Source organism: Mirounga angustirostris, unplaced genomic scaffold, assembly GCF_029215605.1.
Source record: "Mirounga angustirostris isolate CCGP_5_RB_7025 unplaced genomic scaffold, mMirAng1.0.hap1 SCAF_3, whole genome shotgun sequence".
Classification (NCBI taxonomy): Eukaryota; Metazoa; Chordata; class Mammalia; order Carnivora; family Phocidae; genus Mirounga; species Mirounga angustirostris.
Window position 1 is genome coordinate 33,617,636 of NW_026991711.1, and position 23,162 is coordinate 33,640,797.

Below are 23,162 nucleotides of genomic sequence, written 5' to 3' on the forward strand. Positions count from 1 at the left end.
AATTAACAGTATATTCAACTTATTCTACTGTTCACATTGAGTTTTAAAATTTCCCCATTTTGGTAGAAAGAATCCCCAGTTGCGTGTAGATTCAAAAGCAACAAAACACGAGATAATAACTGTTTATGTATATGAACGATGGATATTTTTTACTTATTATGAAACTGGTGAACTTGAATTGTTAGACACATAGGTCTTTTCTATGCCTGAGAAAAATACATTTTTTTTGTAGAAAATTAAAGTCCCTGAGTAAAAACCCTTCTTTCATTCATGTCTGAAAATGGCATACTACTTCCTTACATTTTTCTTTATAATAACACAGGACATTTAACCATTAAAGGAGGAATTTGATAAAGAAAGACTTTAACATAAATGAAGTTGAGGTTAACTACACTTGACTAGAAAATTGTGTATAGGCATGTCTGAAGCTTTACTTAATTAAGCATGACTCAGGGAAATCACAATCCATGTTAAGACTGAAACACGTTTATTCTATTTTTGGTACAAAGGAAGTCAGAATCCCATATTTGAGTATTAAAAACTCAAACTCTGAAAAATAAAGCAATTTTTCCTTGGGTTTCACTATATACCAAAAATTTATATGATACTCTTACAATATATATGAGTTCAAATATTCCTAGGCAATCTGCACTCAAAAGAATTTTAGTGGATATAAAATATATAGTAGTCCTAGGTTTTTATTTTGAAAAAACAGGAACTGCAGAGATTTAAAAAATAATACTCTCAAAAATACGTTGGGTTCACCATTCCTTTTGTAAGGTAACAAAACCAGTGTATTAGTTCTTTTGAGCTGTTGTCACAGATAATTTCAGAATCCAAAGGGACTTCAAACTCATCAAGCCACCCACTTGATGTTTCAATACTTATGAGCATATTCCTGTTAAATACTTGGCCAGCTGATGCCTAAACACTTTTTTTTTTTTTGATGCCTAAATACTTCTAATGGAAAACATATTAGATGCTAAGGTATTCTGAAAAGTCCTACTAGAAAGTTTACTTCTACTCCTTTTTGTAACGTTTATCCAGTGGTCCCAGTTCCACTATGTGAGGTCTTACCAAGTAAGAAAATCAGATCATTCATATGAGAACCTTTCAAATACTTGTAGACCGAGCACTAAAAGGACTTTTAAAAATTTTCCACCATTTTGGTCATTTTCTTCTTAAGCTCTTGGGTTTAAAGCTTGGGTGCCCAGTACCCAGCATGATTTTATAGATAAGGTAATCACAGACCACATTCTAGATACAGGCATACCTTAGAGATATTGTGGGTCCAGTTCCAGACTGCTGCAATAATGTATCATAATAAAGCAAGCCAAGTGAAATTTTTGGCTTCCCAGTGCATATAAAAGTTATGTTTATACTATACTGTAGCCTACAAAGTGTGCAATAGCATTGTGTCTAAAAAACACAATGGGGGTACCTGGGTGGCTCAGTTGGTTAATCGGCTGCCTTCGGCTCAGGTCATGATCCCGGGGTCCTGGGATCGAGTCCCGCATCGGGCTCCCTGCTCTGCGGGGAGCCTGCTTCTCCCTCTCCCTCTGCCTGCCTCTCTGCCTACTTGTGCTCTTTATCTCTCTGTCAAATAAATAAATAAAATCTTAAAAAAAAAAACCCCACAATGTACATACCTTAATTAAAAAAATACTTTATTGCTAAAAAAACGTTAACGGTCGTCTGAGCTTTCACTGAGTGGTAACCTTTTGCTGGTGGAAGGTCTCTCCTCAAAGTTGATGGCTGCTGACTGAGGAGGCTGGTGGTAGGAAGGTTGGGGTGGCTGGGCAGTATCTTACAATAAGACAAGTTTGCTGCATTGACTGACTCTGCCTTTCACGAATGATTTCTCTGTAGTACGTGATGCTGTTTGATACCATTTCACCCATAGTAGAACTTCTTTCAAAATTGGAGTCAACCCTCTCAAACCCCACCACTGCTTTCTCAGGTTGATGTAAAATTCTAAAATCTTTGTTAATTGTTTACAATCTTCACAGCTATCTTCAGCAGGAGTAGAGTCAATCTGAAGAAACCACTTCTTTGATGAGCCATAAAAACTCCTCTTCTGTGAAAGTTGTACCATGAGATGGCAGCAATTCAGTCACATCTTCAGGCTCTGCTTCTATTTCTAGTTCTCTTGGTATTTCACCACTGAAGTCTTGAACAGCTCTAAGTCATCCATGAGAGTTGTAATCAACTTTTTCCAAACTCCTGTGAATGTTGATATTTTGACCTCTTCCCATGAATGATGAATGTTCCTAATGGCATCTAGAATGGTGAATCCCCTTCCAGGTTTTCAATTTACTTTACCCAGATCCATCAGAAGAACCACTATCTATGGCAGTTATAAGCTTTACAAAATGTATTTCTTAAATAAGAAGACTTGCAGGTCAAAATGACTCCTTGATTCATGGGCTGCAGAATGGATTTTGTGTTAGCAGGCATGAAAACAGCATTAATCTCATTGTGCATCTCCATCAAAGCTCTTGGGTGGCCAGGTGCACTGTCAATGAACAATAATATTTTGAAAGCAATCTTTTTTTCTGAGCAGAAGGTTTCAAGAGTGGGGTTAAAATATTCAGTAAATCATGCTGTAAATAGATGTGCTATTATCCAGGCTTTGTTGTTCCATTTATAGAGCACAGAGTAGATTTAGCTTAATTCTTTAGGGTGTTAGGATTTTTGGAAAGGTAAATGAGCACTGGGGCTTCAACTTAAAATCACCAGCTGCATTAGCTCCTAACAAGAGAGTCAGCCTATCCTTTGAAACTTTGAAGCCGGACACTGACTTCTCTTCTCTAGCTATGAAAGTGCCAGATGGCATCTTCTTCCAATAGAAGGCTATATCATCTACATCAAAAATCTGTTGTTTAGTGTAACCACCTTCATTAATGATCTTGGTGAGATTTTCTTGATAACTTGCTGTAGCTTCTACATCAGCCCTTACTGCTTCATCTCGCACTTTTATGTCATGGAGACAGTTTCTTTCTTTATACCTCATAAACCAACCTCTACTAGCTTCAAACTTTTCTTTTGTAGGTTCCTTACCTCTTCTAGCTTTGAAGAATCGAAGAGAGTTAGGGCCTTGCTGTGGATCAGGCTTTGGCTTAAGGGAAATGTTATGGCTGGTTTGATCTTCTATACAGACCACTCAAACTCTCCCCATAAAAGCAATAAAGGCTGTTTGCTTTCTTACCATTTGTGTGTTCACTGGAGTAGCATTTTTAATTTCCTTCAAGAACTTTTCCTTAGCACTCACAATTTGGCTGTTTGGTGCAAGAGGCCCAACTTTCAATCTATCTTGGCCTTAGATATTCCTTCCTCACTAAGCTTACTCATTTCTTTCTTTCTTTCTTTATTAAAGATTTTTATTTATTTATTTGAGAGAGAGAGAATGAGAGACAGAGAGCATGAGAGGGGGAGGGTCAGAGGGAGAAGCAGACTCCCTGCCGAGCAGGGAGCCCGATGCGGGACTCGATCCCGGGACTCCAGGATCATGACCTGAGCCGAAGGCAGTCGCTTAACCAACTGAGCCACCCAGGCGCCCAAGCTTACTCATTTCTAACTTCTGATTTAAATTGAGAAACATACGACTCTCTTCCTTTCACCTGAACACTTGGGAGGCCATTACGGGGTTATCAACTAGCCTAATTCCAGTACTGTTATATCTCAGGGAATAGGGAAGCTCAAGGGCAAGAGACGAGGGACTGGCTGGTTGGAGGAGTCAGAACACACATGACATTTATCAGTTAAGTTTGCTGTACTATGTGGGTGAAGTTCATGGTGCCCCCAAACAATTACAAGAGTAACATCAAAGTCACTGATCACAGATACCATGACAAATATAATAATAATGAAAAAGTTTGAAATACTGCAAGAATTACCAAATTGTGACACACAGACACAAAGTGAACAAATGCTGTTGAAAAGATGGTGCTGATAGAAATGGTTGATGCAGGGCTGTCACAAACATCCAGTTTGGAAAAAAAACACAGTACTTGTGAAGTGCAATAAAGTAAAGTGCAATAAAAGGAGGTATGTCCTTTGTATAATGCATTATACATGGAAATATAACTTCCATTTGTGTGGATAATATCTCCGTATTGAAATCTTCCAAGTCATTTTCACATTTCAATTTGAAGCCTATACTAAAAGCACATGTTTTCTTGTACATGATCTTGTATTTATTCATTAATTTTCATTCAGCTCATTAATTCTGCCTGAAAAGATCTACTGGGATCCTCATTCTGTAATACAATTTACTTGTAATTCTTCTGTTTTATACATCAAACTTGTTTTATAATATGTTTTTATTTTTACCCAAGTTAATAACAAAAATCATTCTTTGTTTATATTTCATTAAAACATTAAAAAATAAGGAACATATTCACAAATTTGAATACTGAGAAGTACAAAAGAATATATTGTAAAAAAATCTATATCTAACATCTGTCCACCAGACACCTAATTTCCTGTTCTGCAAGCAATAAGTTTATATATACATAGGCAAATATATACAAACATGTACTGTTTTGTTCTTAATTTAAATACAAACAACTGCCTTTTATTTATAAATGTATGTGTACATGTATATAAGTCTGTGTGTACATATACACATATACATATGTGTGATAAATAGCCTGGCTGAAAAAAGCTAGTGTATATATATGTTGATACTGTCATATATATACATACCCCTTGCCTTCTTCCACCTAATAACATATCTTGAAGATTTTTCCTCATCAGGATATACAGTACTTCATTCCTTTCATATAGCTACATATTGTAATCTACATACTATAACTTATTTAACCACTGCCTAAATGTCAATGGACATTTGGGGTGTTTTCAGCTTTTGTAATTGTAACCTCTGCTATAAAGAATAAGTTGAAGGAGTCGAAGATGGTAGAAGAATAGACCACCTTAGTCTTGTCTGGTCCCAGGAATTCAGCTAGATAGCTATCAAATCATTCTGAACACCTGCAAACTCAACCGGAGATCTAAGAAAAGAATAGCTGAAACTCTATAAATAGAAAAGTGACCACTTTCTACAAGGTAGGAGGTGTGGAGAAGTTAATCCGAGGGGATATATGGGAAGATAAACCGTGGGGGGAGGGAGCCTCCATCAGCTGGCTACAGGAAAGTGATATAGCAGCAGAGCACAAAATCAGAACTTTTAGAAGGCTGCTCTGGTGAGGGACTTCCCTGCCTGAAAGGCGCTCAGGTGGCGAAGTGGGGTAGAATTCCAGGTGGGACAGTGTGGTCTCAAGATCCCTGGGGTTCAGGGAGGCCTGGGGTGCCTGAGTGAGGCAGAGCTCCCAGGCACTGGAGTTGCAATCAGTGAGCCCAGGAGTGGACGTTCAGCTCAGTGTTGCCATAAACCATGAACCACGGCATGATTGGGTGACCACTCTCTGAGCAGGGGCCCAGCAAATGGCAGAACCGTGCCGAGACCCCTCCCCCAACCCTGGAAGGAGTGGCACGGGTGCATGCTGCAGGAGTCTGCAGGGTGTGGAGACCAGAAATGGGGTTGCATGGATGAGAAAGAAATGCTCGGTCACAGAGTGGGTGAGCATGGAGCATGGACCAGAGACACAAGAGTGACTGACAGCTTTTCCCTAAGGATGCACTGAGGAGTGGGGGTGGGGTGTGAGCTTTCGGCTCCGGGGCTGGAGATTAGGAGGCTGACATTTTCATTTCTCATCCTTGAAAACAGCTCAGAAAGCTTCAGGGAACAAAACCCACATAGAGCAATCCGGAGCAGATTACTTAGCCTGGCCCCCTGGTAAGGGTAGTGCAATTCTCCCTGGGGAAAAGATACCTGAGATTCAGCACAACAGTCCCCTCCTCCAGAAGATCAGCAACAACATCCAGCTAAGACCAAGTTTACAGATCACACAGAACTGCAAAACTCCAGTGCTAGGGGAAAATACAATTCATGGTTTTTTTCACATGATTCTTTAGTCTTTCAGTTTTAATTTTTTTTTCTCTTCCCTTTCTCAATTTCTTATTTTATCAACTCTTGTTTGAAAGTCTTTTAATATTCATTTTTACAGTTACATTCTATCCTTTCATTGTATTTAATTTTATTTTTGTATATACATACGTTTCTCTTTCTTTACAATTTTGGGATGCAGTTTCCTGCAGCAAACAGAACAGAATACACCCAAGATAGAGTGTACTGCTCTGTTCTCATCTGTCTGATATTCTCTCATCTTTTTCCTCTTCTTCTTCTTTTTTTAGTAAAGTCTTTTTAAAATTTGCATCTTTACAGTTGCATTCTATCCTTTCAATGTGTTTAATTTTATTTTTGTGTATATGTTTTTCTTTCTTTACAATTTTGGGATGCAGTTTCTTCTAACAAACAGACCAAAGTATACCTGGGATATAGTATATTGCTCTGTTCTGTTCACCTGTCTTTTATATTCCTTCTTTACTTTTTTTTTGTCTTTTAATTTTCATTTTTACAGTTACATTCTATTCTTTCATTGTATTTAATTTTATTTTTGTATATATATAAGTTTTTCTTTCGCTGCAATTTTGGGATCTAGTTTTCTAACAAACAGACTACAATACACACATGATCCAGTCTATTGCTCTGTTCTGTTCACCTGTCTGCCTGTCTGATTATATATATATTTTTTAATTTCTTTTTTCTGGTTTCATGTCTCTTCTGATTCATTTAGTGTATATTTCTCTGGGGTCGTTATTGCCATTTTAGTATTTGGTTCTTTTGTTCACCTATCCTTCTATGGACAGAATGACAAGATGGAAAAACTCACCTCAAAAAAGATAACAAGAGGCAGTACTGACTGCCATGGACCTAATCAGTATAGACATATGTAAGATGTCAGAACTAGAGTTCAGAATAACGATTTTAAAGATATTAGCTAGGCTTGAAAAGGCATATAAGACACTAGAGAATCCCTTCCTGGAGAAATAAGAGAACTAAAACCTAATCAAGTTGAAATAAAAAAGCCTCTTAATGAGACACAATCAAAAAAGGAGACTAACAGGTAGGATAAATGAGACAGACAAGAGATTTAGTGATATAGAAAACAAAATGATGGGGAATAAAGAAACTGAGAAAAAGAGATAAAAAACTACTGGATCATGAGGGGAAATTCAAGAAATAAGTGATACCACAAAGCAAAACAATATTAGAATAATTGGGATCCCAGAAGAAGAGGAGAGGGAGACAGAGAAAGAGGTATAAGGTATATTGAGCAAATTATAGTGGAGAACATCCCTAATGTGGGGAACGATACAGGCATTCAAGTTCAAGAGGCACAGAGAACGCATCTCAAAATCAATAAAAATAGGTCAACACCTCGACATATAATAGTGAAACCTGCAAATCTCAGAGACAAATAGAAAATCATGAAAGCAGCTTGGGACAAGGTCTTTAACCTACAAGGGTAGAAACATTAGACTGGCAGAAGACATAGCCACAGAGACCTGGCAGGCCAGAAGAGAGAGGCATGGTATATTCAGGGTGTTAAATGAGAAAAATATGCAGCCAAAAATACTTTATCCAACAAGGATGTCATTCAAAATAGAAGGAGAGATAAAAAGCTTCCAGGACAAACAGAAACTAAAAGAATTTGTAATCACTAAACCAGCCCTACAAGAAATTTTAAAGTGGTCCTCTAAGGGAAAAGAGAGCCCAAAAGTAACATACACCAGAAAGGAACAGAAACAATATACAGAAACAGTGACTTTAAAGGTAATACAATACCACTAAATTCATATCTTTCAATAGTTATTCTGAATGTAAATGGGCTAAATGCCGCAATCAAAAGACACAGGGTATCAGACTGGATAAAAAAGCAAGATCTGTCGATATGCTGTCTGCAAGAGACTCATTTTAGACACCAAAACACCTCCAGATTTAAAGTGAGGGGGTGGAAAACCATTTATCATGCTAATGGACATCAAAAGAAAGCTGGGGTAGCAATCCTTATATCAGACAAATTCTATGTTAAACCAAAGACTATAATAAGAGATGAGGAAGGACACTGTATCATACTTAAAGGATCAATCCAACAAAAAGATCTAATAATTGTAAATATTTGTGCCCCTAACATGGGAGCAGCCAATTAATAACAAAATTAAAGAAACACATTGATAATAACACAATAATAGTAGGAGACTTAAACCCCTCACTCACTGCAATAGACAGATTACCTAAGCAGAAGATCAACATGGAAATAAGGGCTTTGAATGACACACTGGATCAGATGGACTTCACAGATATATTCAGAGCATTTCATCCTAAAGCAACAATACACATTCTTCTCGAGTGCACATAGAAAATTCTCCAGAAGAGATCACATATTGGGTCGCAAATCAGGTCACAACCGGTACCAAAAGATTGGGATCATTCCCAGCATATTTTCAGACCACAATGTTTTGAAACTGTAACTCAATCACAACAGGAAATTTGGAAAAGAACTCAAATACACGGAGGCTAAAGAATATTCTACTAAAGAATGAATGGATCAACCAGGAAACTAAAGAAAAAAATTCATGGAAACAAATGAAAATGAAAACACAACTGTTCAAAACCTTTGGGATGCAACAAAGGCAGTCCTAAGAGGGAAGTTTATGGCAATACAAGCCTTTCTCAAGAAACAAGAAAGATCTCAAATATACAACCTAACCCTATACCTAAAGGAGTTAGAGAAAGAACAGCAAATAAAGCCTAGGCCCAGCAGGAAAAGAGAAATAATAAAGATCAGAGCCAAAATCAATGAAACAGAAACAAAAAGAACAGTAGAACAGATCAACGAAATTAGGAGCTGGTTCTTTGAAAGAATTAACAAGATTGATAAACTCTTGGCCAGACTTTTAAAAAAGAAGAGAGAAAGGACCCAAATAAATAAAATCATGAATGAAGTAGATCACAACCAACACTGAAGAAATACAAACAATTATAAGAATATATTATAAGCAAGTATATGCCAACAAATTAGGCAATCTGGAAAAATGGATGCATTCCTAGAGACGTATAACTACCAAAACTGAGCCAGGAAGAAACAGAAAACCTGAACACACCCATAACCAGCATGGAAATTGAAGCAATAATCAAAAATCTCCCAACAAACAAGAGTCCAGGGCCAGATGGCTTCCCAGGGGAATTCTACCAAGAATTAATACCTATTCTTCTGAAGCTGTTTCAAAAAATAGAAATGGAAGGAAAACTTCCAAACTCTTTCCATGAGGCCAGCATTACCTTGATCCCAAAACCAGACGAGGAGACCAATATCCCTGATGAACATAGATGCAAAAATTCTCACCAAAATACTAGCCAATAGGATCTAACAGTATATTAAAAGGATTATTCACCACCACCAAGTGGGATTTATTCCTGGGCTGCAAGGGTGGTTCAACACCTGCAAATCAATCAATGTGAAACACTACATTAATAAAAGAAAGGACAAGAACCATATGATTCTCTCAATAGATGCAGAGAAAGCATCTGACAAAGTACAGCATCCTTCCTTGATTAAAACTCTTCACAGTGTAGGGATAGAGGGAACATACCCCAATATCATAAAAGCCGTATATGAAAAACCCACAGCGAATATCATTCTCAATGGGCAAAGACTGAGAGTTTTTCCCCTAAGGTCAGGAACATGGCAGGGATGTCCACTATCACCACTGTTGTTCAACATAGTATCCAAAGTCTATAAAGAACTTATCAAACTCAACACCCAAAGAAGAAATAATCCAGTAAAGAAATGGGCAGAAGACATGAACAGACATTGCTCCAAAGAAGACATACAAATGGCTAACAGACACATGAAAAAATGCTCAACATCACTTGGCATCAGGGAAATACACAATGACATACCACCTCATACTGGTCAGAATGACTAAAATTAACAAGTCAGAAAACGACATGTTGGCGAGGATGCAGAGAAAGGGGAATCCTGTTACACTGTTGGTGGGAATGCAAACTGATGCAGCCACTCTGGAAAACAGTATGGAGGTTCCTCAAAAAGTTGAAAATAGAGCTACCCTACGACGCAGCAATTGCACTACGAGGTATCTACCCAAAGGATTCAAATGTAGTGATCTGAAGGGGCACCTTACTCCAATGTTTATAATGGCAATGTCCACAATAGCCAAACTATGGAAAGAGTCCAGATGTCCATCGACAGATGAATGGATAAACAAGATATGGTGTATATATATATACACAATGGAATACCACTCAGCCATCAAAAAAAAAAAAAAAAAAGAAATCTTGCCATTTGCAATGATGTGGATGGAGCTAGAGGGTATTATGCTAAGTGAAATAAGTCAATCAGAGAAAGACAATTATATATCTCACTCATATCTGGAATTTAAGAAACAAAACAGAGGCTCATAGAGGAAGAGAGGGAAAAATAAAACAAGATGAAAGCAGAGAGGGAGATAAACCATAAGAGACTCTTAATGTCAGGAAACAAACTGAGGGTTGCTGGATGGGAGGTGTGTGGGGGGATTGAGTAATAAGGTGATGGACATTAAGGAGGGCACGTGATGTAATGAGCAATGGGTATTTTATAAGACTGATGAATCACTGAACTCTACATCTAAAACTAATAATACATTATATGTTAATTAATTGAATTTAAATAAAAAAAGAGAATAAGTTGGTATATATGTAATTTTGTAGCCAGCAAGAATATTTGCAGGATAATGTACTAGAAGTGAACTCCTGGATCCAGACCAATGTGCATTTGTATTTTTGATTGGTGTTATTAAATAACTCTCCCTAGGAGTTGTAGCACCTTAAAATCCCGCTAACAGGGGTGCCTGGGTGGCTCGGTCAGCTAAGTGTCTGCATTCAGCTCAGATCCTGATCTCAGGGTCCTGAGATCGAGCCCCATGTTGAGCTCTGTGCTCAGCGGGGAGTCTGCTTCTCCCTCTCCCTCTGTGCTCTCTCTCTCTCTCTCACTCCTGGCTGTCTCACTCTCCCTCAAGCAAATAAATAAAAACCTAAAAAAAAAAAAAAAAAATCCTGCTAACAATGTATAAGATTCCCAATTTTTCCATATCCACAGAAAGTGATGAAAAAAAAACAAAGTTTTTTCAGAAAAATCAGTGTACTTTTAATGTGAAACTAATTTTCACTTATTATTGACTTGAAAGAGGGTCTTCTTAGAAGGAAATTAGTTACATGACTGTGATAGGAGATGCAAATCCTTTTCACAGATTGCATTTCTTTTGACTTTCTTTACGGTGGTAATGCCACATCAACATTTTTCATTTGTAGGTAGTCACATTTATTAATTCTTACTTTTACAACTTTTGAGTTTCAAAAGACTTCTTCTTTCCAAGCTTATGAAAATATTCTCCTATAGTTTCTCTACTACTTTATTTTCATTTAAATTTCTCATCTATTTGGAATTTACCCTGTTAAAATGTGAGAAATGGGTCCAAAGTTTCCTTTTCACCTAGCTGGTTACCATAGTGATTAGATAAAATTTGTAGGTTCTTATTCAGAAACTCATTTATTTAATTTTTCCACATAAACCCTAGATTTAGTATGTCTGTTTTAAAAAAGCTTGCTGTAAGATTAATAAAGTCTGAGGATCTAATGTATAATGTGGTGACTATAGTTGCTAACACTATATTGTGTAATTGAATGTTGCTGAGAGTAAGACTTAAAAAATCTCACTAAGGGGCGCCTGGGTGGCTCAGTTGTTAAGCATCTGCCTTCGGCTCAAGTCATGATCCTGGGGTCCTGAGATAGAGCCCCATATCGGGCTCCCTGCTCGGCGGGAAGCCTGCTTCTCCCTCTCCCACTCCCCCTGCTTGTGTTCCTGCTTTCACTATTTCTCTCTCTCTGTCAAATAAATAAATAAAATCTTAAAAAAAAAAAAAAAAAAAAAAGAACTCACCAAAAGAAAGAAAATGGTAACATGTAAGGTGAGAAAGGTATTAATTAACTTGATGGGGGGGAATCTTTCCATAATGTATACCTATAATAAACCATCAGTTTGTATACTTTCAATATCTTACAGTTTTATTTGTCAGCTATACTTCAATAAAGCTGGAAGAAAAAAAATCTATGAAGATTCAGGAACCCATCACATATGTAACCCAATGTCTGACAAATGCCAGGGAATCTCCTCCAAAATAAGTTATTATTGCATCTTGCATATCCTCCATAAAGAAAGAAGGCAACAATGCATCATTCCAGTAATGGGTACCTAAGACATATTCCTGGTTCTCATCACTTATGGGGGTTGGATAGACAACAGGAGTAGTCCTGGAAGTCACCACTAGTAAGAAATGGCTAGCAATTATTTTACTATAAACAGAAATGACTGTAAAGCACTTAATCCAAATGCATGCCTAACCTACTTTCCCTTATCAAGATCCCAAAAAACCTGTGCTTATTCTAACACCAACCAACACAAGAGGAAGTTAGAATCTAGACTTAAAACAAACAAACAAAAAAACAACCTGCTGATATTTCTACTTGGATCCCATCAAATGTATAGTTTAACTTAAGAAAACTAACATTTTCATGAAAAAACAAAGTAGTTCTCTATCTACACAATACCCACAAATGAACTTTGGATGGATGAAAGGTACAATGTAAAAAATATAACTATAAAAATTCACATGGAAAAATGAAGGTACAAGAATAGGCAGGAACAAGAATAGCCATAACAATTCTGAAAAAGAATCTTAGCCATTTTGTCAAGTTTCACTAAAAAGGCTTTTGAAATTTTTGACATGAATTACACCGAATTTATAGATTAATTAAGAATTAAATTGCAGGGACATCAAGAATCCTTTTTTTAACTTCATCCAGGAATATTATAAGCCTTTGCAGGGGGATTCTTCCAGCTGTTGTTGTGCCACAACAGATGGGTGCACACTGCACTTGGCCTGGTGGCGGCGGGGAGACTGCAGTTCTGGGCCCCAGGGGACATCTATACAAAGTTACTCCCTGAAGACAAGGAGAGGTAGCCAATTTGCCTAATACATAGAAACAAACACAAAAAATCAGGCAAAATGAGGAGACAGAATAACATAATTCCAAATGAAAAAACAAGACAAAAACTCAGAAAAAGACCTTAATGAAACAGAGATAAATAATCTACCTGGTAAAGGGTTCAAAGTAATGGTCATAAAGAGGATCAGCAAACTTGGGAGAAGAATAGATGAACACAGGGTGAACTTTAACAAAGAGAAAACATAAGAATATACCAACCAGAGCTGGTATATATAAAAACAACCAGAAAACAATGAACAAAATGGCAGTATGTGCCTACCTACTAACAATTGCTCTAAATGTAAATGGACCTAGTTTTCCAATGAAAAACAGAAGAGGGAATCAACAGCAGATTAGATGATAAGGAAAAATAGAAGACTAGTGGTGCAAATTACCCCATCAGAAAAAATAAATAAATAAATAAAATAAAATAAATGGGAATAGTTAAAGGGACCTCTGGGACAAAATCAAGTGTACTAATGTTCGCATTATAGGGGTCCCAGAAGGAGAAAAGAGAGAGAAAGGTGCAGAAAGCTTATTTGAAGAAATAATGTCTGAAAACTTTTCTAACCTGATGAAGGAAACAAATACCCAAGTCCATGAAGCACAGAGAGTCCAAAACAAGATGAACCCAAAGAGATCCACACCAAGACACATTATAATTAAAACGTCAAAAATTAGATAAGGAGATAATCTTAAAAGCAGCAAGAGAAAAACAACTAGTTACATACAAGGGAACCTCCAAAAGACTATCAGCTGATTTTTCAGCAGAAACTTTGCAGGCCAGAAGAGAGTGGCATGATATATTCAAAGTGTTGGAAGGAAAAAACTTACAATGAAGAATACTCCACCCAGTAAGGTTATCATTCAGAATTGAAGGAGAGAGAAAAAGTTTTCCAGACAAGGAAATCTAAAGGAATTCCCCACCACTTAATCAGCCTTATAAGAAATGTTGAAGATTCGGACTTCTTTAAGCAGAGAAGAAAAGACCGTAACTAGAAATAAGAAAATATATGAAAGAAAAAAATCTCACTAATAAAGGTAATTATAAAGATAGTAGATTAACCAGTTATAAAGCTAGTATGAAGGTTAAGAAGAAGAAATAAAATCAAGTATAACTACAATAATTAGCTGAAGAATATACAAAATAAAAAGATGTAAAATATGACATTAAAATATAAAATGTGGTAGGGGGCAGAGTAAAAATATGCTTTTAGAATGCATTTGAACCTAAGCGGCCATTGACTTAAAACAGACTGTTATAAATATATGTAGAGAGAGAGAGATGGTAACCTCAAACCAAACCCTGTAATAGATACAAGGAAAATAAAGTGAAAGGAATACAAACATGATACCAAACAAAGGCATCACACCATAAAAGAAAAAGAGCAAGAAAAGAAGAAAGAAATGGAGAGAAACTATAAAAATAATCAGAAAACAATGAACAAAATGGTATAAGTGAATACTTACTAACAACTGCTTTAAATGTAAATGGACCTAGTTCTCGAATCAAAAGACACAGGGTGGCTAATGGAAACAAAACAAAACAAAAAACCAAACAAATCAAGACCCATCTACACACTGCCTATATGAGACTCACTTCAAATCTAAAGATACACAAGACTGAAAGTGAAGGGATAGAAAAAGATATACCATACAAATGGAAACAAAAGCTGGAGTAGCAATACTTCTATCAGACAAAATAGACTGTAAAACAAACTGTAACAAAGACAAAGAAGAGAATCACAAGGATCAAAGGGTCAGTCTAACAAGGGGATATAACATTTGTAAATATTTATGCACCCTATATGGGAGGCATCTAAATATAAATATTAACAGATGTAAAGGGGGAAATTGACAGCAACACAGTAATAGTGGAAGACTTTAATACTATCAATGAATAAGTCATCCATACAGTAAATCAGCATGGAAATACTAGCCTTGCCTTAAATAATATACTAGACCAGATGGACTTTACAAAACTGAAAATCAGTTACAGGAAGAAAACTGAAAAAAAAAACCCACATACATGTGGAAACTAAACACATGCTATTAAGGAACCAAAGGGTCAACAAAGAAATCAAAGAGAAGATAAAAAAAATGCCTTGAGACAAATGAAAATGGAAAAACAATGTTCCAAAACCTACAGGATACAGCAAAAGCAGTTCTTTTTTTTTTTTTTTTAAAGATTTTATTTATTTATTTGACAGAGAGAGAGCGTGAGCGAGAGCAGGCACACAAGCAGGGGGAGTGGGAGAGGGAGAAGCAGGCTTCCCGCGGAGCAGGGAGCCCGATGTGGGGCTCGATCCCAGGACCCTGCGATCATGACCTGAGCCGAAGGCAGATGCTTAACAACTGAGCCACCCAGCCGTCCCAGCAAAAGCAGTTCTAAGAGGGAAGTTTATATCAATATAGGCTTACCTCAAGAAACAACAAAAATCTCAAATAAACAATCTAACTTTACACTTAAATGAACCAGAAAAATAAGAACAAAACAAAGCCCAAAGTTCAAGAAGGAAGTAAATAATAAAGATCAGAGTGAAAATAAATGAAAGAGACCCCCCCCCCCCCAAAAAAAAAGAAAAAGAAAAAGAAATCAATGAAATTAAGAGCTGGTTCTTCTAAAAAGATAAACAAAATGGATAAACCTTTAGGCAGACTCATCCAGAAACAGAGAGAAGGTCCAAATAAATAAAATAAAAAATGAAAGAGAAATTACAACCAATACCACAGAAATACAAAGGATCACGAGACTACTATGAACAATTATACACTAACAAATTGGACAACCTAGAAGAAATGGGTAAATTCCTAAAAACATACAATTTTCAAGATTAAATCATGATGAAATAGAAAATCTGAATAGACCAATTACTTACTAGTAATGAAACTGAATTAGTAATAAAAGAAACTCCTAACAAAAGTCCAGGGCCAGATGGCTCCTTAGGTAAATTCTACCAAACATTTAAAAGAGTTAATACCTATCCTTCTCAAATTATTCCAGGAAATTGAAGAGGAAGGATGTTCCCAAACTCATTTTATGAGGGCAGTACTAACCTGATACCAAAACCAGACAAAGATACCACAGAAGAAGAAAATTATAGGTCAATATCCCTGATGAACACAGATGCAAAAATCCTCAAAAAATATTAGCACACCAAATTCAACAAGACATTAAAAGGATCATACACCACAAGCAAGGATTTATTCCAGGGATACAAAGATGGTTCAACATCCACAAATCAATCAACATGATATACTACAACAACAAAATGAAGAATAAAAATCATATGATCTTGACAGTTACAGAAAAAGCATTCAACAAAATTCAACATCCATTTATGATAAAAACTCCCAACAGAGTTGAGTATAGAAGTAACGTACCTCAATATAATAAAGGCTATATATGACAAACTCACAGCTAATGTACTCAATGGTGAAAAGCTAAAAACATTTTCTCTAAGATCAAGACAAGGATGTTCACTCTCACACTTTTATCCAACACAGTACTAGAAGTCCTAGCTAGAGCAATTAGACTGAAAAAGAAATAAAAGGCATCCATACTGGAAAGGAAGAAATAAAACTCTCACTATTTGCAGGTGATGTGATACTATATAGAGAAAACCCTAAAAACTCCACCAAACTATCACAACTAATAAATGAATTCAGTAAACCTGCAGGATACAACATTAATATACATAAATTTGTTGCATTTCTATACACTAATAAACTATCAGAAGGAGAAATTAAGAAAACTATCTACAATTGCATCATAAAGAATAAAACATCTAGGAATAAATTTAACCAAGGGGTTAAAGACCTGTACACTGAAAATTGTAACACATTTATGAAAGAAACTGAAAACAAATAAGTGGAAAGATATACAGTGTTCACGAATTAGAAGAATTAATGTTGGTAAAATGTCCATACTACTTAAAGGCAATCTACAAATTCAATGCAATCCCTATCAAAATATCAAGGGCATTTTTCACAGAACTAGAACAAATAATACTAAAATTTGTATGGAACCACAAAAGACCCTGAATACCCAAGCAATCTTGAGAAAGAAGAACAAAGCTGGAATTATCACAACCATATTTCAAACTATACCATAAACCTAAAGTAATCAAACAGTATTGCACTGGCACAGAAACAGACATAGGTCAATGGAACAGACTAGAGAGCCCAGAAATAAACCCATGCGTATATGGTCAATTAATCTATGACAAAGAAAGCAAGGATATATAATGGGAAAAAAAGTCTCTTAGTAAATGGTATTGGGAAAACTGGTAAGCCACATACAAAAGAATGAAACTGGATTGCTTTCTTACACCATACACAAAAATAAACTTAAAACAGATTAAAGACCTAAATGTAAGACCCAAAACCGTAACTCCTAGAAGAAAACATAGGCAGTAAGTTCTTTGACATTGATCTTAGCCCTTTTTGGATCCGTCCCCTCAGACAAGGACACAGCAGCAAAAATAAACAAATGGGACTACAACAAACTAAAAAGTTTTTACACAGCAAAGAAAATCACCAACAAAACAAAAAGGCAACATACTGAATGGGAGAGATATTTGCAGATGACATATATAATTAGAGGTTAATATCTACATATAAAAAGATCTCATACAACTCAATATTAAGGAAACAATCTGATTAAAGGGCAGAGGACCTGAAATAACATTTTTCCAAAGACATATAGATGGCCAACAGGCACATGAAAAAATGTTCAACATCACTAATCATCAGGGAAATGCAAATCAAAACCACCAATAGGTATCACCTAACAGCTGTCAGAATGGCTACTATTGAAAAGACAAGAAATAACAAATGTTGGTGAGGATGTAGAGAAAGGGAACCCTTGTGCACTGTTGGTAGGAATGTAAACTGATATAGCAACTATGGAAAATAGTTTGGAGGTTCCTTTAAAAAATTAAAAATAGAATGACCATATAATCCAACAATTCCACTTCTGGTTATTTATCCATAGAAAACAAGAGCACTAATTTGAAAATATACAAGCACTCCTATGCTCATCACAGCATCATTTACAACAGTCAAAATATCAAAGCAACCCAAGCGTCCATAGATAGATGAATGGATAAAGAAGATGTGGTGTGTATGTATGTGTGTAAACGTATGTAGATATATGTATACACGTACACCAGAATATTAGTTCTAAGAAAGAATAAAATCTTGCTATTTATGACAACATGGATAGACCTAGAGCATATTTTTTTTTTAAGATTTTATTTATTTGACAGAGAGAGAGAGAGCACAAGTAGGCAGAGGAGCAAGTGGAGGGAGAAGCAGACTCCCTGCTGAGCAAGGAGCCCGATGCAGGACTCGATCCCAGGACCCTGGGATCATGACATGAGGGGAAGGCAGATGCTTAACCGACTGAGCCACCCAGGTGCCCTGACCTACAGCGTTATTACGGTAAGTGAAATAAATCAGAGAAAGACAAATACCTTATGATTTCACTTATATGTGGAATTTAAGAAGCAAAACAAATGAACAAACAAAAAGCAGAAACAGACTCAAATACACTGATGGTTGCCAGTGCAGAGGGAGGGTAGAGGGATGGAGGAAATAGGTGAGGGGGATTAAGAGGTACAATCTTCTAGTTATAAAATAAATAATACATGGGGATGTAATGTACAGCATAAGGAATACAGTCAATAACATTTTAAAAACTTTACATGGTGGGGCGCCTGGGTGGCTCAGTCGTTAAGTGTCTGCCTTCGGCTCAGGTCATGATCCCAGGGTCCTGGGATCGAGCCCCGCATTGGGCTCCCTGCTCTGCAGGAGGCCTGCTTCTCCCTCTCCCACTCCCCCTGCTCGTGTTCGTGCTCTCGCTATCTCTCTCTCTCTGTCAAATAAATAAATAAAATCTTTAAAAAAACAACAACTTTACATGGTGACAGATGGTAACTAGACTTATTGTAGTGATCATTTTGTAATGTGTGTAAGTACTGAATCACTATGTAGTACACCTGAAACTAATATTGTATATCAATTAAACCCTAATGAAAAAAATGAGCTGTTCCAGTTTATTCAAAATTCTACTGGAAAATGATTTTGAAAGATCAACTTTTAAATATCAAAAGTTCAGTTAGTAAACAGAACTAACTGAACAATTACTTTATAATAATAACAAACTTTTTTATATTACTATTTATGTGTAAGACACTGTTCTACATGCTTTACAAACATTAAATTCTCAATAATTCAAAAGATCCCTTTAAGTACTAAAGCATCCCATGGCCTTTAGGATAAATACCAGTTGCTAGTATATGGACAGTAAGATTAAGAAGGATTTTAAAGTGCCAGAGTTTAGGACATAACAGATATGAGTATAAATATTAAACAGCCAATTTTAAGGTCAGATTTACTATTGTCTTTTCTCCAAATTCACAAAAACTACCAAGGCTAGTAAGTTATGAAATTCTGCCCAAATATAATAGTTCTGGTGTACTACCTAAAATCTTGCACTTTCTTTTAAAGTTTGTTAGTTTGTCCATAAATATTATTCTAGAGCCATTCCTAAATACATCACATTAAAAAACAACATCAACAAAAGGCCAAAGAAATCTTTTGCGTACACCATATAGTTTTATAAATGGAAAGGTTATACATAATAAAAGATTTTATGGTAGGTTATAACAGCACTCCAATAAGAACAGCTGATTTATAAATTTATTTTATATTAAAACGTTTGGACTTAGATATACTTTCATATTACAGAAGAGACTTCTCTAATATTATTTTTATTAATGTACCAAGTTTATAAAGTTGATGTGAATTCACAAGTATAACAATTTGAGCCATTTCTAAGACATTTCGGTAATAGGTTAAATATATGAAGACTTACCTCAATTTTTAGTGTCAGGTATTGCTTAAATCACAAATGAATATGCAAGTCTTCATTTAATAATTAAAAGCTCCACTGAGTTATTTTCAAAGTTTATCAGTTTGTGAAAGGTATATGGAAACCTGATGTACTAGTTTAGCAATTTTTCTGTCTGAAATTATTTTCAAAATAAAAGTTAAAAAAAAAAAGGTAACGATTCTGTTTACTCTGAATGTAGTCAAACCACTGAAAATCTAGGGTGTTCAATAGCATTTACCTTAATACTCATCAGTGATTTTCCTATGAGCTAGGCTACTAAAAATAAATACAGTATTCTATTGATAAATTAAAGACAAATAATTTTCTCTCTTCCCCTTCCTCCAACACACATGAACCAGAACATATAGGTTTTTAAGAAATGAACTGGGGAGCACATAATGGTATAAACACTTTGGACTCAAGTTCAGTAAGTTCTTTTAAAGTAAAACTCCTTCTACTTTATGATTAGCAATTCCACTCCTAGAGAAAAATTTATCCAACATAAATAAAAAACATATACCCAAAAAAGACTTTATAAAAAAGTTCATAGCAGCTTCATTCATGATAGCTCCAAAATGGAAACAACCTAAATGTCCACTGATATAGATGAAGGAATAAACAAAACTTGTGGTATATTCATACCCAGCAACACTAAGAAATGAACTACTGATATAACAACAAAATGGATGAAAATATAATGTTGAGTGAAAGAAGCTAGACACCAAAGAGTACATACTGTACAATTCCATTTATTTTCAATCCAGTACGAGCAAAACTAAGCTCTGGTGACAGTAATGAGAAAGTGTTTGCCTCTCGAGGAGTAGTGGTTGAGATGGATAAAAGGCATATAAGGAAACTCTGTAGGGTGACTGCACTGTGCTATATCTTGCTTTAGTATATGCAATAATTACATATTACAAAAATTATGCATGTAACTGAATTGAATTATACTTCTATTAAAAATATTTTTTCTAAAAGAAAAAGTTACAGCAACAAAAATCAAAAGAGTTTTTAACATTTCCAGATTTTTGGAATGCTTACCTGTCTAAGAGCTGATCATGTTTTTCTAAAGCATCCCTTTCAGCCATCACTGCTCGGTCCTTTTCAGCCACAGCATTGTCCCTCGCTTCTCGGAGATTTCTAAAATTTAAACATGTACTCAATTATTCCAAATACAAAGTATCTATCTTTTAAAGTTTCATAAATGTGTTTGCTTAGAATTGGACTATCTGACAATCTTAAGGACCCACTGGAGGTTGGTGACCCACGGTGTATGTTATGTGAATTTACCTGGCTGGGTGTTTCCGTGGCAGCACAGTAATGTAGGTGCAAACACGGTCTATCGCTAAATGTCACACTATCTTTCTCTATAACTTATCTCCACATGGGTTGAAGGTAGGCTCAACAGTTTATATATACAGTAACTTGTTTCATCCTTACCATAATCTAGTGAAGTAGGTATGATTACACAGTATCCAGAAGAAAACCGAGGTCTTGAGAAGTTAATAAATGTTCTCGAAAACATTTTAAATGAAAAGTATAATATAGAGATCACAAGTATCAAAATGGGAACAAAGTCTGGGATATGAGCAACTTGAAGTGATGGCCCTTGGGATCTCACAGAGGAATGGAAAAGAAGAGAACTCAAGAACTCAGGGCTGACAAAATAGAAGGGGCAAAGGACATGAAGTCCTGATAAGCTGACAAACAGATAAATTTAAGTAGTGTACAAGCAGGGTGGAAGACTAGAGATTGCTGTTAAAGGCTAATGATGTGGAGGTAGAATAGTACTTTCAGTGACATCATTTTAGTTGATACCAAAATCAAGGGTGTGACCAGTAAAGTAGCTAAGTGAAGGAGAGATGAGATAAAGGTCAATATTCATGTAGGGCTCAAGAAAGTATGGAGCCAGAGTATTAGGTAAGTCATCCACTTACAGTACTGATGACAGCAGGAACTGAAACTGAGAGAAAGATACATTTAGTGACAGTTAAGGGTAATGTCCAAAAAAGGCAGAAGGTAACAAGAGTGCCACAACAAGATATGAGCCTTTAAAGATCAAATCTCATTTGTTTTTTGAATCAAAGCGGAAGTCTGGGTCAAGAAAAATACCAACAGGAAGCTTCTTTCAGAGAGCCACTTAATTTTTTAAAAATCCTCTTCTCTAACATAGTTATAAATAAACGTAGAGTGCAACATAAATGATTTTGCTCACCTAATTTCTACAAATCCCTTATGTTGTATTTTCCAACCTGTTTTATAGTGGAGTAAACCGAAGATCAAGAGCTTAAGTACCTAGTTCAAAGTCACAGCCCATGTTAAAGCCATAATTTGAGCCCAGCTATGTCTTTACTGCAAAGCAAATGTTTTTTATATCATATCACCACATCTCCCATAAAGAATTGGATTGGGTATTAGAATTTTGTGTTTATTATTCATGGAGAATGTCAGTAGAAAGTCATGAAACCCCACATCGTTTGAATAAATCTATGTAATAACTATTGGATAGGAATGCTTACTTGCTGTGCCAGTATGAAATGTCATCTTTTACACTGTGATGCTAACAACAAAGTTAAAATTTAAAACATATCAACCAATGGAGATTCATCAGTCAAATGGTTTATGAGGCAGAAATAAAATAGTTTAAAAAAACTGTAATACAGACAACTTATTAAAAAGAAAATAGCTTTTGTATACTATTATCTAAGTGGAAGTGCATTTTAAAATAGATATCACAAAATGTCATGTCATTATTTTCTGACATCATCCTGATTGCAATGACCTTCTATCATCAAACTGAAACATGAAAAAAAAAATTTTTTTTTTAAGATTTTATTTATTTGTTTGACAGAGAAAGACATAGCGAGAGAGGGAACACAGTAGGGGGAGTGGGAGAGGGAGAAGCAGGCTTCCCTCCAAGCAGGGAGCCCGATGTGGGGCTTGATCCCAGGACCCTGGGATCATGACCTGAGCCGAATGCAGACGCTTAACGACAGCCACCCAGGTGTCCCTGAAACATGAAAATTTAGTTTTACAGATAGAATTAAATTCTTTAGGCATATCAAACATTTATATATTTTTCATTCCTTGATGATCTATACATTTCAGTCAGTAAATCATCACAAACTGGTTGTAATTTTCATTTCTCAAAGATAGCTTCATTATTCTATAAGTTATTTCAATAGCAAAATTCCAAGTAGACTGCAATTACGCTTACTTAGTAAGTAGAAAAGCTTCAGTCCCTAACTGTAT

At 35.9% G+C, this 23,162-nt stretch overlaps 1 protein-coding gene across 4 annotated transcripts in view; it reads right to left on the minus strand.

Moving 5' to 3' along the window:
• Positions 1-23,162, minus strand: part of PIBF1 (progesterone immunomodulatory binding factor 1) — a 212,115-nt gene that overhangs the window by 123,174 nt on the left and 65,779 nt on the right. For all 4 annotated transcript variants that reach the window (XM_064586007.1, XM_045869564.3, XM_064586008.1 and 1 more), the window contains one exon: positions 20,952-21,050. In XM_064586007.1, coding sequence (XP_064442077.1) covers positions 20,952-21,050 — 99 coding nt within the window. The remainder of the gene's footprint in view (positions 1-20,951; positions 21,051-23,162) is intronic.